The sequence below is a fragment of the Argiope bruennichi genome, chromosome 10, assembly GCF_947563725.1.
Source record: "Argiope bruennichi chromosome 10, qqArgBrue1.1, whole genome shotgun sequence".
In the NCBI taxonomy this organism is placed as follows: domain Eukaryota; kingdom Metazoa; phylum Arthropoda; class Arachnida; order Araneae; family Araneidae; genus Argiope; species Argiope bruennichi.
The window spans coordinates 115,113,450-115,131,004 of NC_079160.1; the positions used below are offsets into that span (position 1 = coordinate 115,113,450).

At 31.2% G+C, this 17,555-nt stretch overlaps 1 protein-coding gene across 3 annotated transcripts in view; it reads left to right on the plus strand.

Moving 5' to 3' along the window:
- Window positions 1–7,593, plus strand: part of LOC129989274 (A disintegrin and metalloproteinase with thrombospondin motifs like) — a 103,852-nt gene extending 96,259 nt beyond the window's left edge. For all 3 annotated transcript variants that reach the window (XM_056097686.1, XM_056097688.1, XM_056097687.1), the window contains 5 exons: window positions 538–702; window positions 809–935; window positions 2,274–2,378; window positions 4,699–4,963; window positions 6,005–7,593. In XM_056097686.1, coding sequence (XP_055953661.1) covers window positions 538–702; window positions 809–935; window positions 2,274–2,378; window positions 4,699–4,963; window positions 6,005–6,147 — 805 coding nt within the window. In that variant the 3' untranslated portion in view covers window positions 6,148–7,593. The remainder of the gene's footprint in view (window positions 1–537; window positions 703–808; window positions 936–2,273; window positions 2,379–4,698; window positions 4,964–6,004) is intronic.
- The last annotated feature ends 9,962 nt before the right edge of the window (window positions 7,594–17,555 follow it).

The following is a 17,555-nucleotide window of genomic DNA, read 5'->3' on the forward strand; positions in this document are numbered from 1 at the left end:
AAGACGATTCACATGTTGAATAATATTAAGAGCAACATTCAGATTAACAATAGATTCCATGATTTTTGTGGTCCTGCCTAATTAGCTCCTCTTGCTATGAATGTAAGTAATAGCAACGCCTGACTTCCCATCCATGTATTTGCTGTATTCATTTTTCCAAGGGAAATTTATATCATTATCAGCACACGGTAGAGAACGACATTTGGAATAAAATCCATCTTCTAACCTTCATAATATTGATGAATGGGAAGTTAAAAACGGAATTCTCATCTTGAACTGAAGTGTAGAAAAGAATATATTGTACATATAAATATAAATAAAGTAATATATTGTAAATAAGAATATATTGTATGTATAATTCAAACATAATGGTTCGATTTCTTCTATATGGAATCGGGATATAAATCAAAATATAAATTGAATTAGAAGACATGCCCTTAGAAAAAAGAATAGATCTTTTTCTATTAAATAAATTATTCTATAATTTTAAATCATTTTTATGTTTCGTTTTGAAATTTTATGTCGTTTTCCTAACAGGCTGGGATGTGTTCATGATGGCTCTCCTCCCCCAAGCTACCTGGGCGGACCAGGGGCTAGTCGCTGCCCATGGGAAGATGGTTTTATCATGTCCGATTTGCGACATACTGATCGGGGCTTCCGATGGTCCAAGTGTAGTATCGAACAATTCAAACATTTTCTAAAGTAAGATTCTTTTGCGCACTTTTATTTCAAAAACTAGCTACGAATATTTTGTGCCAGACATTTCAATGACAATAAATTTACTTGGAATTGTTTATTTTGCCTACAGTGGAGAAACGGCTTCTTGTTTATTCAACTACCCGGATGACAACAAGTTGTTGGAAAGGGAGTTACCCGGAACCATGCTTACCCTGGACGAACAATGTGAACGTGACAGAGGAACGCAAGCATGCTTTGTAAGTGCCTTGGAAACAATTAAAATGCTAAGTGCGCAGAGTAGATTCTTTTCCGATCCGTTCATCTTAATAACTTTCCATTATATTACAAATTATGTTCCAGAATTTCTAGTATTCATTTTTTTTTTCTTTAAGTGCCATTAACGCGTTGTTTAATGAGTTATTTCAAAATAACTGGCTTTTAAAGAAAATTTAACTAACCAATTACCTTTGGAGGAGGAAACCTTGCATAATTATAGCAATTAAATTTAATTTGTTTAACTGCTTTGTTTTGCGCCCTGGAGGTATTGTATTCATCAAGAGCCTTCTGAGATTTTTTTTTGGTCCTTGAATTATGTGATGTCCCAAATCAACTTATTATTGCACGCATAATCAACGACGGTGTCATTTCCTCGATTTCCTCATCTACCTCTACAACATGGCACACTTTATATTTAGCTTCATAGTATCCACACAAGACCATGGCATCTTCGATAAGGTGAATAAACATCATCGTCGCGACAGCACTTTGGCGGGATTTATAATTGAGTCCTAATGGCCATCACCGCTCACCGATGATGGGATATATCTCCTACAAACCGTAGGAGACATGTCCCATCACTGGAGTGGAATTAACTAGAGCCTACTTCCTTATTTTTCCCATCAGGGAAGCGAGAACCAACCACAATACTGAAAACCTCATACCTATTTCGGGAGTGGGGTTAACTTCAAAATCTAACCAACTGAACGTTTTGGTCCTTTCTCCTTCTAGTGATTGAATTTAAAATTAGTTATAGATAATTAGTTTTGATATCAAAATCATAAATTAAATTTTATTTATGTAATTTGTTGCATTTAGTGTCATGACTCAAAAAATGAACATACCAAAGAACTTCTAACTGACGGAATGCGTTTAAAAACATAGGACGGGCATAGATTAAATTTTTGTGTAAAGACCACATGCCACAGCAATTGTTTTTGCCATTCCATGCTTGAAAATTTCCAAAGAAATCTGAAATGTGGTATTTTATTAGCCTTGAGAATAATATTTAGCATAGAGGAAAATAAAAAAGTAACATTAGCAACTTTGTTTGAAAACCGCTTAATTCGAATCCTGATACTTAAAAAAAATTGTTTCCAACTGATTTTTTATTATTTAAAATTATTAATTTATGTGAATTTCTGCATGATGTAACTAATTATTTTTAAGCAGTTTATCTTAATCACTGTTGCAATAATTTTATATTATTTGTATTTTAACACTCTCTGTCTATTCATTAATTCATTGGGTTCTAATTATTTTTACTGTAATATCAGTTCTCAAAAAATAATTGTGATATTTGTATTTGGTTTATTCAGAAAGACAGTCGAGTTTGTGCTCAGCTTTTTTGCTACGACAACGACTCCGGCTACTGTGTGTCGTTCCGGCCTGCAGCGGAAGGCTCTTCTTGCGGTGATGGTCAAGTAAGTATAGAAGACAGAATGAAATTAATTGTTTAATTTCCTTAAATTTAAGAACAGAACTGATTTCAATTCGTAGAGGTTCCCACGCTAAGTATTCAAAGGATATTGTTCTTTATTTTGTTGTAGAAATTTTATTTATTACTTAGCGATGAGAGTTAAACCTTAGTTAATATTCACTTATATTCTGAAATAATACTAGATTTATGTCATAAAAGAATAAAACATGCATTTAGGAAACCTTTTTCCAAACAAGACATTATAATAGATCATTTAGATTCATGACAGCTCCTTAATGACCTTTAACTAAAGCTAAGTCTACTAATAAAATAATGAAAAATAAAAAAAATTAAAATATTTCCAATCAAGACTTTTGCAGAATTCTGTATCTCTGTTTTGCAGTATCAATTTTCTCAATAAGAGGAGCATTTTAATTTCCAGAACAGAAACTCATACAATTTAGCAATGGCACATTGCCTATTCATGTTGAACTTCAGAATTGGACCTTAATCTGCTGAATCGATTCTCAATCAAGGATTTCGACATTATTTTTATATATATAAATTACTATCTTCTTACTTTAGTGCTAATAATGTCCATAATGTACCCATTTTGCGATCTTTTTATTATATAGTGCATTTCTATAAACAATAGAAGCATTTACAATATATTTAATTTAAATGAAAATAGCAACGGCAACATTGTGATATTGCGGAGGGACAAAGTGGCCACGAACTTCTCCACATCATAATTTGGAATAACTATTAATAATTAATAAGTTGCACGAAAGAGTAAAATTAATTGGATTAGTTTGGAAGAGCACACAAAGCTTTAACATCAGGAACTGTTGCATTTTTATTTATTTATTTTATAGGATGAAATTGCCGTCATTCTGGCATAGGGGTAGCGCGTCTTCCCCGGGTTCGATTCCCGGTTCGGGCATGGTTGTTTTTCATCTCTTCTATGTGTGAATATGCCCTCCTGTAAAAAGGGGTTGTGCAAGCGAATGTGATACGTGAGTAACTAAGATGTGCTCTTGGCCCTAGTTGGCGCTACTAAAAAACAAGAAACGTTCCCTTGGTTAAAAATCCCTTACTTCTTCCCGTAACTCGCGAATCACTCGAAGTAGCAATGTGAAACTCGTATCATTACGCGCATTTTGGCGAGTACTATCCAACGATACGAGAAAATGCAATGTAACTCGAATTTGTAAGTATCGAGTAAATCTCGGATCCTATTGAGACCCGAGTTTCCTTAAAAATGTCATTCGACTCTATTCATTGAAACAAGTGTTTAGACGTCGCACTCGTCTCTACGTTGCATAGAAGCCGATATATAACAACTTCTGGTCTGACCGGAAGTTGACGTCATCGATATCCCGAGACTCATATGAACTGTATGGTATCGATCCGACATTGATTTGACCAATATTAAGCAAAATCCGTGTTGCGCATGCGCAATGAATCTAAACTTTTGGGGGTTTAGAGGACTCCCGAGGGTATTTCTAAATGAAAATCAATGTCTCTAACATATATAGTTTACGAGATATAACGAAAACCATCTGCGCATGCGCAGTAGATTACTAAATGGAGGTCTTCGATAGTCCCGTAGGATTACTATGGTGAAAACCCATGTCTCTAACAGCAAATCAATCTTTTAAAAACGCATCTACTTTCAAAGAAACATACATAATAATAACGCAATACTGATAAAAGCAGGCGAAGCAGATGACGATGAATATTTTCATTTATGCTTTATTCATTGCCGACGCGATTTTCAGCTTTAATTATTCGTTGTCTTCAATTATTCAAAACCCCGTAATGAAACATCATGTTCTCATGATAACATCATCAATGTTCTCTCATGTTCAACATCATGTTCTCACCTGATAATAAAATGTAAATTATTTATGGGGGAATGGAGAAATTTAATGGAATTACGTTGCTCATGCCTTTCTGTTGAGACATTAATTTATTTTGACTATTTAGTGTTGAAAAACTTCCAGAAAAATTTCGCGCGTCGGGCATTTCACAGCTATTAAGATTCGAAACAGGAATAATTTTGAAAATTTTAATCTTCCAGATTGGCAACGGTGCGATTGATTTCGGCCTTTTCGAATACAGAAAATTTATATAAACGTTATCAATTGCAGCTCTCGGTCTTTTCCTAGAATCGGGAACTGCAATATCATAAGTTGGTTTTTGTAGCAACTCGTTTCGAATTTGGGATATTTTTTCTAAAAAACTTAATTGACGTTGTGCTGATAAATTCTAAATGAAAATGTTAACAATTTGAAATAATACATTTTTTTTCTTTGCCACAGATCTGCAAGAACGGAAAATGTGTTGTGGACAACGAGAATATCATCCCGGATTACACCCACGTGACGAGATCTATAGTCAATCGCGTCGACAAAGAAGTGTCCAAGCAGACGACCAGTCGGCCGCCCTCCCCAAACGTCAGCAAACCCCAAGCGCGGAACAACAGGCGGCCACACAGACCCTCCTACACAGGCAGGAACAATGCAGTGCCTGCCCAGAAAGATCCCACCTCCACTACCACAGCCAAATCAGTTGCAACAGGGAAAGGTAACGAGAGTGAAATAAAAAGTTTTAGATTGAATTCGATCAATATTTCTTTTTAAAATATTCTATCAAAATGTTTAAATAAAAATTAATATTACATTTGTATGTTGATTTGTTTTGCTAATCATGTTGTAAAATATTACGTATTAATGTGATTTCATGGTATTGAAACATTTTAATTACGTATTTCGAGTTCTTGAGTTGGGATAAATAATTTCAGATAATATGAGAAAAGTCGACATCGTCTTTCAAAAAAATTGAAAAACGGATTCATTTCTTAAATTCATTCAAAATAAATTTCAAATAATCTTCCAATTTGAAGAAAGTTGTAAGCAGTTATATTCTATATGTCTGCAACATATTAATTACAGAGCGATGTTTTACTTTTTAAAAAAAATCCAGCCATCAGTATTTATGTTATAAAGTTTTAAGATCGCGATATATTTATAGGTTAGTTGAATTCGCAACTCAGTCCAAGTTTCATTCTACTAAAAATTTTAATTTTCAGATACTTTGCTTCAGGAAATGAATGGAACCAATGAAATTTTATTGTCAAATAGAGATGAGATACAAACTCAATTGTCAGAGTTTGAAATATCTTTTAATTTTATTAAAAGATGCTGATTTCTCGTGTATGGTCTGTTGTTATATTTTATCTTTTGGTTAAGCTTTGCCAGCTGCTTATTTAAGAAGAAAAAAAAATTCCAACTCTAAGTGTTTTCATGCAAACCAACATGCGTGATATTTTGAGCTGAAGAGAGAAACTAAATTTTTATAAAAGGATAGGTGATTTTCGTATCAAATTGTGATTTTAGGGTATATTTAATAAATAATTTTATGATTTAATTAATAATTTTCCTTTCATTGCATAAGATCATCAAAATTGCAGGATAAAAATCTGCAAATATTAGACGAAAGGAATAAATAAATTTTTCAACTTCAAGATATCATAAGAATGTTGCTGTTTTGTAGACCTATTGAAAGAAAGGTTCATCGTTTATATATGTTTTACATTTGTTAAATGTTGTCACTTTTCTCTTGCAGTTTGTGAAGACGCCGTAGATAAACTGGCTGGAGGACTCACCTGCCAAGAATTCCTGCAACGATACGGAGACCGCTACTGCAGGCATAGCTACATGACGAAGAACTGCTGTTACTCTCACCAGATCGTGTGTGCCAACACATAGATTCCTCGCATCACTCATTCCTTCACTGTCCAGGATCATCTCATCGTACTTCCAACATACGAAGATGAGACAGTTTTTTAAGCCCAGAACGCACAATTTTATTCTGTGGGATTTGAACGACGAAACTTTCACCAGAACACTGGCCTCAGAACGTCACCAAATTGTGCGTTCGTTCAGACTATTAGTAGTTCCTTACGTTCATAATGTGCTGTGTGTGTTGTCAGACTGATCATATGTGTCGTTCATACCGAAACATGCATCGTGAAAATGCAGCGAACTTTTCGAAGCGTACCTTTGGAATTTTTTTAAGGTACGAAAATTATGTGACTTTTTACTGTTTCCCCTCCCCCTTTTTTTTCTATATGTAACCGAAGAGTGCAGTGGCTTATTCTTTTGTCAATTTCATTGAAGAGTCTTATCATGTCTCTGAATAATTGGCCTGTAATAACTCTGAAAAAAAATCTGATTTTGGACAATTTCTTTTGAGACAGGGTGTATATTTACATATTTATTGGTATACTGATTTCAACTTTTTCCAGTATTGCTTTGGTCTGTAATCTTATTAGAAGAAGATTAAATTTAATGGAGAAAGAGTCTCAAAAGGTAGTAGCAAAATCTTATGGCAGAATATCCTGCACCTATCAGCTGTCAAGAGAAACATGCTATAGATGCATTTTCAGGCACCCAATTATTCAGTAACAGTTCGAATACGAATCATATTTGATAGAAGTTTCGCCGCTACTCTTTTATTTCATGTTTTATTTTACCAAGATTTGTTCCAAAACAACCGAGGAATATGCAGAATGAACACAAATTTATTAGAAATTCTGCAGCTATAAATCTATCCTAGAAATATTATAACGCATAATTTATTTACTAAATACAAAACAGTTAATGAGATAAATGTTAATTTATTATATTCACAAAACAATTTTTTTATTCCTTTTTTAACAGACAGCACCTAAATAAAGTATTTTTTTAAAAAGATGAATTCTGTATCTAGAATTTAAATTAATTAGTTGAAATTATCCTGATATCAATACTGCAAACAGAACATTTAATTTACATTCACATTCATTCACGCTACATTTAATTTACATTCACATTCATGAGTGCTTTTTTGAAAATCCGAGCAGATTCAAATTTCTTGCAGGCTTCTTCAAAACATTATAGCAAGATTAGTTAATTAAATCTGATTTTTAAAAATCAAACATCAAATGCTGAACCAGTATTTGATGTCCAAAAATGATTTGATCCATCCAAAAAATAAACAATAAAGGTTCGAAAAAAGTCTACATTCCAATCTTCAAATTTGACATACAATTTGAAAATCCTGTTTGTGTCAAACAGTATCAGACATTCATTTGCATTATTTTGTTATCATCTTCAAGTTCTGTCTCCATGTCATATTTATGTATTTCTGTTTTAAGGTTACTGTTAACATAAACACACAAATTGTATGCAATCAAGTAATAAATGTGTCTTGGTATTTTTAGAGTTTTTTTGTTATTTTTCTTTTCGAAATGTATATAAAATTCACCATTAAAAACATCTCACAATATTTAATATACAGAGAAAAAATTTAGAGAATATTTTTTCTATTTATTTTATCACATATTCATGAAGTAGAAAAAAATATTTTATCTCAAAAATTTAAAAGTTTTGATTACAATTATATGCATTACTTAAAATTGTCGAAATCTTGAATTTTATATTTCTTTTCTAATACAGAAACCTTTAGAAATGAAAATGATTGTTTGAAAATAGTTACATATCCTTAGGATTCCTTTCATTTCCTCCTAAATGACAGATAATTTAGTGACGTTTTTCATCAATTCACTGATTAATTACAGTAAAACAAATTTGAATACCCCCCAAAAAAAGAATTATATTTACAGCATGGCTAATTAAAAGAATAGACCAAAAAAATTCATAATTTTATCTTAATAAGAGAAAAAGGTACATTTTGAACAACGATTGAAGAAACAAAATTACAGCCTTTAAAATATTGTAAATAATTTTCTGAAGTAAAGAACTACTAGTTAAATCATTAAACTGATCATAGGAATTTTCACCACTTAACTTCAAACATAGATTTAAAATTAAATTGAACATTCATAAAAACATTTTGATAGGAGATAAATTAAAATTCCAATATATTCACCAATGTCTTCATCTATATGCTTGTTAGATATACATCTATTTGTTCTCCGCCTTTAAATTTTGACGTTACCAATAGTTTTGGCGTAATACCAAAATGATATTTAATTCAAATGTGGAGATAATCGAAGACACTCGGTTTTTTTCCAGCTTTTCTAAAACCAGAGTTTAAAACAAAAGGATTTCATCCACCGTGTAACGTACAGACAAGAAAAGAAATCATATGATTTTATAAAAGAATTCCTGGTGGATGTTATCTTCTTTTTACTACTTATTTGATTCAAATGTTTTAAATCCTGCTCTGGTTGAAACGAGCTTCTGAGTCTTTTATATCATGCGATTAAGGTTATCAACTCAGATATTTTTTTTGGTAGCAAATTTTATATTTCTCAACTTGACATTTTGGCGAACAGGTGGCGCAACATGATTATTGCTTGCACCTGGCATAGGCATGCAGCGTGAACTGTTTTAAAACCCTTACTTTTATTTTGTCCATTGTGTTATGCATCTGCGAAATCTTACTTTTGCCATTTCACCTAAAATTTGATTTCTTATGATGGGAATTGATAAATTTGAAACTACTCTAATAATTTGCTCTCTGCGTCTAAACAAATTCATAAAATATGCAAGGAGGATATAATCATAACCGGCTACTCCGACCCGCCACTAAAGTAGAAGGATTTATTTGAATGGCCGCACCGCCACGACAGCAATACTGTCAGGAAAAAACATTGAAACCTAAAGGCGATCACCGGCTACGGTACAACCTTTCCAGTGTAAAGTATGTCCCATCATCGGCAAGAGGTAGCCGCCCTCCACCATTTCTGTATCCATCCGGGTGGCGTACCAACGTCCATACCGGAAGTTTATCATCCTTATATCTAAGGTGCTCTCCGGTAGGATACAAGGAATATATAAAATCTTTAGCGTCAGATTTTTTTTTTTTTTTTTTTTTTTTTTTTTTTTTTTTGCAATATGGAATAACGTACCATGATTTATCTAAAATTTCCAAAAATTTCGATTATTGATTCAGTAAAAAAGTTAATGCACACTTTAAGAAAGCGAACTGCCAGATTAAAGAGAAATAATATTTTTATATATTTAATTATAATACAAAAAATAGCAATGATGCTTAGAAAAGAAATAAATATGAAAGACGTTCGTCATGGCTTATTTTTGAAATTCCAAATCTATCTTATCTACATTTACCACAAAATTAAAAGAACAGCCATGCTTTAAAAAGAATATGCCAAAAATCAGTCAAATATTTATGTATCGGATATCATTAATGAAAGGACATATAAGATAAAAAAAATCAATAAAAACGATATGAATTTCATAATAGTGGTGAAAAATATTGCTGTAAAATAAAGCTAAAATATTTTTCAAATTTTTTTGGAACTAGGCAAAAACTCGTTGTTAAATTGATAACAGAAAATATTTTTTTTTAAATTTAAAATGCTCGACAAAAATGTTGCACTGAAATATTTCCCGAAGTCATCAGAAAACTCTTAATTTTCAATTAATTAAAATTTTTATTAAAAGTAAAAATTAATTCCTTCAAAGTATGATTTTTATAAATTTCGTAGCTCTAGAGGGAAACGATTTGCTCTGCAGACCTCTAATACACACACACACACACACACACACTTGACTCTTATGACTTGAATTGAAACCTTGACATCACCCAACCTTTCAATTGGTTGATTTGTGAAATTCAGTATAGTGTCACTTGATTTATTGTAAGTAACTCTTGAGCCAACGGTTTGTTTTGCAGAGCTCCAATACCCACACACATACTTGGCTCTTATGACTTGAATTAAAAACTTTACTTTACTCAACCTTTCATTTGGTTGATCTGCAATATTCAGTACAGTTCACTCGATTTATTGTAAGTAACTCTTGAGCCAACAGTTTGCTCTGTAGAGCTCCAATACCTACACGTACACTTGGCTCTTATGCCTTGAATTGAAACCACCCAACCCAACCTTTACTTTGATTGATCTGTAAGATTGAGTGTCACTCTATTTATTGTAACGGTTTTCATTTGATAACGTTTCTTAAAATATACTCATAAAAATGTTAAAGTGGCAGGATTACGATAGGGAATGGGGAGGGGAGGAAAAGAATAATGGATTCAGTTACATGGAAAGTATTTTTGATGTAGTTATTAAGATAATTGACTGGCCGGATTTCAAAGCATTATTTTTCTATCTATGACCTTATCAATATTCAGCAAGCTACTTATCGCTTTTAGTAATTTTCTTTTATATTTTCGAGCTTATGACAGGTTGTCATCTCAATTTTTGGCGTCCCACAGTTGAAAGTACCATAAACAAATTTTTGTGTTTGCTGGGGTAATTGCTATATAAATTCCCGATTGGCAAAAAGAACCTTTTCTCTCTCATAAAGATCGTTACCCGGTCTTTAAAAATCCGCCTCACGTATTTTGCGGTTTTTGGCGAGCCAAAACAAAACAAAATTAGCATGCAGTGACCTTTCTGTATTTTCGTCGTCTGACGGACGAACTGGAAATTTAGGAGACCGTTCGAAGGCTAGAGGCAGTGTCATAAATATTTTTGTATCCGTTTCGATTGGCGTTCTTTATGCTGATTGGCATACTTACAACGAAAGTGTCTCTTTCACTTTGTAAAACTCTAGGCTAGTTATTTTAAATAAAAGTTTATACTGTATTCATTTTGCGGAATAAATTTCTATAATGAAAAAAGTGAGCCTCCCTATGTGTATATTTTGAAAATAGAAGAATCTACCACAAATATGAGTCTGCATTCTGCTTTTTAAAAAAGTGTAAAAAATTGTTTTGTGAAAAAATATTTTATATCTTTACTTTTTTGTAATATTTTAAATTATGGAAACTAATTTATTACTATATGAAATTAAACTATTGATTACGTATATTTCAAAAAGTCCGATACATGTTATGGTTTGGTTGAAACACTATAGCTTCATAGTTTGAAACATGAACAAAAAAAAAATTTTTTTTTAAGCTCTATTTTAAATAGTAAAAAGCCTTAGCTATTTTTAGAACATAGCAATTAAGAAGAAAAAGGTGTGAAAGCATTCAAAATTGTTCTTTGCGAATACATTTCATTTGTCATTATAAATAAAAATCTAAGTAGTTGTCCAAATATTTAACATATAATTTTAAAATTTTGGCATAGTTGTTAGAAGAAATAATGCCAGCGAAATAAGCCATTAACATAAATTCTATACTGAGTCAATTGTGAAATACTGTCGAAATATTTAATCCATAATTTAAAAATTTTGGCGTAGTTGTTAGAAGAAATAATGCCAGCAAAATAAGCCATTAACATAAATTCTATACTGAGTCAATTGTGAAATACTGTCGAAATATTTAATCCATAATTTAAAAATTTTGGCGTAGTTGTTAGAAGAAATAATGCCAGCAAAATAAGCCATTAACATAAATTCTATACTGAGTCAATTATGAAATACTGTCGAAATATTTAATACATAATTTAAAAATTTTGGCATAGTTGTTAGAAGAAATAATACCAGCGAAATATGCTATTAACATACATTCTATACTATACAGATTCGTCTGTTAGAAACTCGACAGAACACAGATTTGAAACATTTGTAAGCCTTCCAAATTAAACATTTGATACATTTTGTAAATAATTTCTGGTATGTGTGTGGAAAATTCATTCATAACGATTTCAAAATCAAACCTGCTATCGAAATCTTAAAATTATTTATTAAAATATCTATATATAAAACGCTAACATACTTGGCACAGGAATCGAGCTAATTAATAACTGTCGAATGGCAAAAATCAAATATAAAATATAAATTTCAGACTACTTCATTCATTGAACATTGTTACCGTTGTACTGAATATAACTCTACTTACTTAATTAATGGAGCTGCAAAATATTATTAGAAGTGTTTTGGAGATAATTCACCAATTCACCACATTCAATCGTAGGAAAGTAGATATAAAAGAAATCAGGAAATAAGCTTCAAACAAAATGTTCAATCAAGTGCAAAAATAGGCTTAATTTTTGTCAAATAAATTATTGATTTAAGATTAATGAACGATTTCTCGCCAAGCACGTCAAAATCGTGCCAATCGTCCAAAAACTCTCTAAAAGTCAGCAATCATAGATTTATACCAGAAATGCCAACAAATAGCTTTTAAAGTTCAAATAAAAAATGTCACTACTAAATTTGGCAAAAAATAGCAATTTTGGCGGATGTATATTAATCTTAGGTCTAGGCGTAATTATTATGACTTGCCAACGAAAATTGATATGCATATCTTTTAAAATAATTATCTTATAAAAATGCTTTTTGTATAAAAGAAATTTTTAAATTGCCTTTTTAATGCTATATATTTCATTTCCATTCTATTTTCTACTTAAATTCAGTAATATTTTTAATTCAGTTTGATCCAGTATCTAAAACAATGTTTTTAAATGCTATGATAAGATTCAAATTCTTCATCAAAACATCCAAACACGTATTCTTACCAATCATTAAGTTCGAAGTGGGATTTTTAGTTTTTAATTTGCAGTAAACTATTAATTGAATTAATGTGCTTTAGTAGTATTCATTTAAAAGATGAAATGTTTTTTTAAGAAATGCATCCTGTATAATTAATTTATAGCCTAAAAAGTCAATAATCTAGGTGAACAAACTGGTCACCAAAAGCGGCTAGTATTTTGAAAAATATCCCAAATTTACAGCAAACCATTACAGCAACTAAACTACAAGTCCAACAACAACAACAACAACAACAACAAAAAACAGTACATGACTAAGGTTTTAAAAATTTCCCATTTGTAAACAGATGAAGAATAACCTCAGCCGATATCCATGATGCACATTTTTCTAAATATATAGCGTTTGGACCTTAAATAGCTATTGTGAGCTAAATGGCTCTTATAAAGGAGATTGCTACCAAAATAAATAGTATATAACAAAATAACACTCAATAGAAAGATGGTAATATTATTCATTTTCTCTCAATTATCACTAATAGTCCTTTTTAAAATAATTAAATCGAAGAAATAATAAGAAACAAATACGACGAAAAAAAAAGACATACTTCATTGTAATTTCTTTTGTATTATAAAATCCACACCCAAGATTTCTCGAGTGAAATTCAGAAGAAATAAACAAGAAATAAATTGTATTTTTCTGTCAAGGTTCTGCGTTGCTAGCTTATTTTGTGTGTGCGCGCGCATCTGTACCTTATTCAAAACAGAAATGGCACGACTTCACCACGTTTGAAAGAATTTTGAAAGAGAAATTTTATAAGTTGGGAGAAATAAATTTTATTCCCTTGATATTTTTTGCAACCATTCATTTATGTGCTACAAACTCCCACACTTGACAAACAAATATAAAATGAAATTATCTGAATCTTTTTTTTTTTTCTTCGCAGTCGTTTTTGTACTGAACTCTATAGTACACTCAAGAGAAGCGAAAATAAATTTTATATTTAAGTTATCGTATTTGCAGACAAATAAACGCACAGAAATTACAATTTTTTTTTATTTACTTGTATAATATGGGTGTAAAAAAAATCTTGGCTTACAAATTTTTTAATGAAACAAGTACTTTTTATATATGCATCGCATTTAAAAAGTAAAAAAAATAAAAAATAAAATGCAGTTTTTGTGATTAAATGAAATGCAAACAAGAAAGGTGAAAGAAGATTTTTATCTAATAAACATATACTCAAATCAAGCGTTCAACCTTTTTATAACAAATTTGATAGAATTAATTCAAATTCATTTCTTGCACGTAAGACACACTCGTCAATTTAAAGTGGACGAACATTAAGTACAATACAGTAAGTACAACAGTTCAATTGCTTACAATTGAACTTGCAGTACAACAATACATTACAGTAACACATTAAGTACATTACAGTAAATACAACAGTTCAATTGCTTACAATTGAACTTGCAGTACAACAATAAATACAATATGTATTTTGAACTTACTGGTAGTACATATAGTAAAAGTGTACAACGCATACTAGTACTAGTGTACGAAGCATACTAACAGAAATATTTTAACTATCAAAACATTCGAACTCGAGATTTTAAGGAATCTCCATGTTTCAGACCTACCTAAGCCAGAAAAACTTATTTTTTGGGATTATGTCTTTTGTCTGTGATTACGAAAACTCAAAAATGCTTTGAGTTGGATGTATGAAATTTTGTATGCGTTTTACACCGAATTAGAAGATTTCTGGTCAGATTTGGAACGAAACCAATGCACTGTCTATCTTTCTGTCCAAAGGCAACTTAGTACGATAATTAAAAAAATTCAGAGAGTCAATAAAATTTAATACAGAGAATGAACATCCCAAATATACATGCATATAAAATTCCGAAGCCTATCCATTAGGAGTGGACCGTTTGTCAGTCTACACTTTCACAAATGTGTAACAGCAATAACTCAAATATATGCCATTTCGTATGTGATTTTACAGCTACTATTATAGTTCTGTGCAAAATTTTGGTTTCAATGGATCTGAAAACGTAAAAATTGCATATTTGATTTTTTGGTGCTAGTACGTTAAGCGAATCTCAGCAATGAATCACTCACTCATCAAAATAGGAGAGTGCGAAAAAGAACACACACGCCGGGAGTGGCATACGGTTAATGATATACAAGTAAATATTTTAGAGAGTATGTGCGAAAATTTTGAGCAGTTGTTTAAATTTCAGTAGTTGGTGAGATAATTTTACACTTATCATTTTATCTGTTAACCCTTTCTAAGGCCGTGGGAAGTATGCTTCCCACAAAATTTATCAATATTTGTATGAAATTATGTAGGTTGGCATCAGTTCTAACAAATTTTTTTAGAAAGACAGAAACTTAGATGCTTCAGTTCTTTATCTCACACAAAATGATGTGTCTTGGTTTGTCACTTAATTATTAATTAACCAAGTTAATTAATTAATCAAATTAAATTTATCTAATAAGCTAAATGAATTCCTTTTCTTATTCTAATTTCAAGCCTAAAAATATTTTAACATAATATGACTAGAAAAAAATGGCCCTTTAAAGGATTAAAAAGGCTATCGTCGAAAGAGGGAAGTAAAAACATTTTTAAAAATATAAATTGGAAATGACATACTTTTATTTTCATGTCCATTTATTTGGAAAATTAAGAAAAACAAAACAATTATTTTTAACAAACTTCTTCAATGAATCTCCATACCCATAAATAAACTTTAGATACACTAACTTGAAGTTCATCGTTTGGATGTCTAGATGCTATAAAATCCTTTACAAAAAATGGATGATTTGACATTTTTGCATTGATCTTTATGAAAATTTTAAATACAATTTTAAATCAAAATATACCTTTGACAGTATTATTTAGATGAACTGAAACTTAGTCATTATGTGAGTAGTTTCTGAAACTCGTTTAGTAACGTGTGAAAAAGTTTTCACCAAATGGAAATCATGAATAGTGTCGAAAATTTTTCATCTAGAATTTGCCTGTTGGGGACTTGGTTTTCATTAAAACTCCCTTGGCAATAAAATTCCAGTTCTTTCATTAAATGTTTAATTGTATTTTAAAAAATTATTTCTTGATTATTTCTTGATTATTTTATATACCCATTAATTTTTTATTTACATCAGAAGCATCGGGCTCATTGACAATATTAAAATAATCTGAACTACAGTGAACCTTTTTAATTTAGAATGCATTAAATTTGTCTTCTTTAAATAAGTAACTTTTCGTTTATTTCTTTTCATTTATTCCTTACAGATGAAGTTAAAAAGAAGGAAGAACTATGCTCATGAAAAAAATTCGACATCCAGATTTTGATCTATTTCTTTATTTCTGAACTCAGAGTGTTCTTTCCTCAATCCCCCCACCACCACCACCACCCAAAGAAGAAAGAAATAGTTTATCTCTTTCTCTTTGTTAACACCATAAAAAATGGTTTGACAACGGATTCTAAAACCTTCCGCGCTTTTGCGCATGCTTTAGGATGGGTGTAATTCGTCAAAATAGGGATGAGAGGAAAGATGAAAGAGGGGATGCTTACATTCAACAATAAAATAAACTCGGATTACTCGCAGATTGAATAAAATAATACGGTTAGAGACGACACGGTATTCATATACAAGTGAAAAGAAAATTGAACAAAAAAGCATTTAATGGGGTGAAAATCAAAGTAAAAAAATAACGAAGAATTCCGGAACTGAGCTTATCCTTCCGCGTTTCTCTCCTTAATGAGATAGAACCGTTGAAAAGTGGTCATCTCAGAATACTAAAACGAACTGTAAAAGAATGATTTTGGCTTTTTATTATTATTATATCCCAAGTCCATTAAAAAAAAGTCTGTCAGCCTGCCCGGCCGTGAATGTATACGCGATAGTTCCAAAGTGCATTGAGCTAGACGGGTGAAAATAAGAATCATATTATAATTGTAGATCCATATTAAAGTTTCGAATAAAATCTCAACGGAAAAACCGTTATTCTGCCTATTATTTCGAATGTGGGAGCAATAATGAGAAGGAAAAAAAAGGAATAACTTTTAGCAGAAGTTCCCAACTTGTATCACGTGCATTCTTGTGGATATGAATCGAATCAGTTAAAAGTAAGAAAGAATAATATTTTCAACGAAAGAAAACATTTAAAAAAAGCGACACGTAAACAGGATTAAAATTTAAAAAAAACGTTTTACTGATTTTAAAAAAATGCTGCACTTTATAACAGAAGTTGGTAATCTGTGGCACACGTATTCGTGAGTGCACGAGACAGACCAACAGTTAGGGGTAAGTGAAAATAGTGCTTGTAAAAACCAAAAACTTAAAACTTAAGGAATTAAAGCAGAAAAAAATGTAAAAATGAAATAATAATAAAAACAGTATGCAAAAGAAAGAATTTTTCTTCACCAAGCTTGTGAAGAAAACTAAAATTATGCAAATCCGAATGCCTACAATGTATCATTGAAAGAAAATGACCAAAATCTCGATGCTAAAGAAAAAAAATATTTAATACCGTTCACGATTGATTGATTAGGGTTTAATGACGCAAGAGCCAAATGTGTTTAAGCTGCGCGCAAACAAATGTCGTAGAATGGATACTTGAAAATTATAACTGTTTTTATTTCCATATGATGAAAGGTCAGGCTCATTGAATGTATGACGTATTATTAAAATGGATTTAAAAGAATGTATGGAAAGATTAGCACATGGTGCTTTAAAGATACAGGCAAAGATTA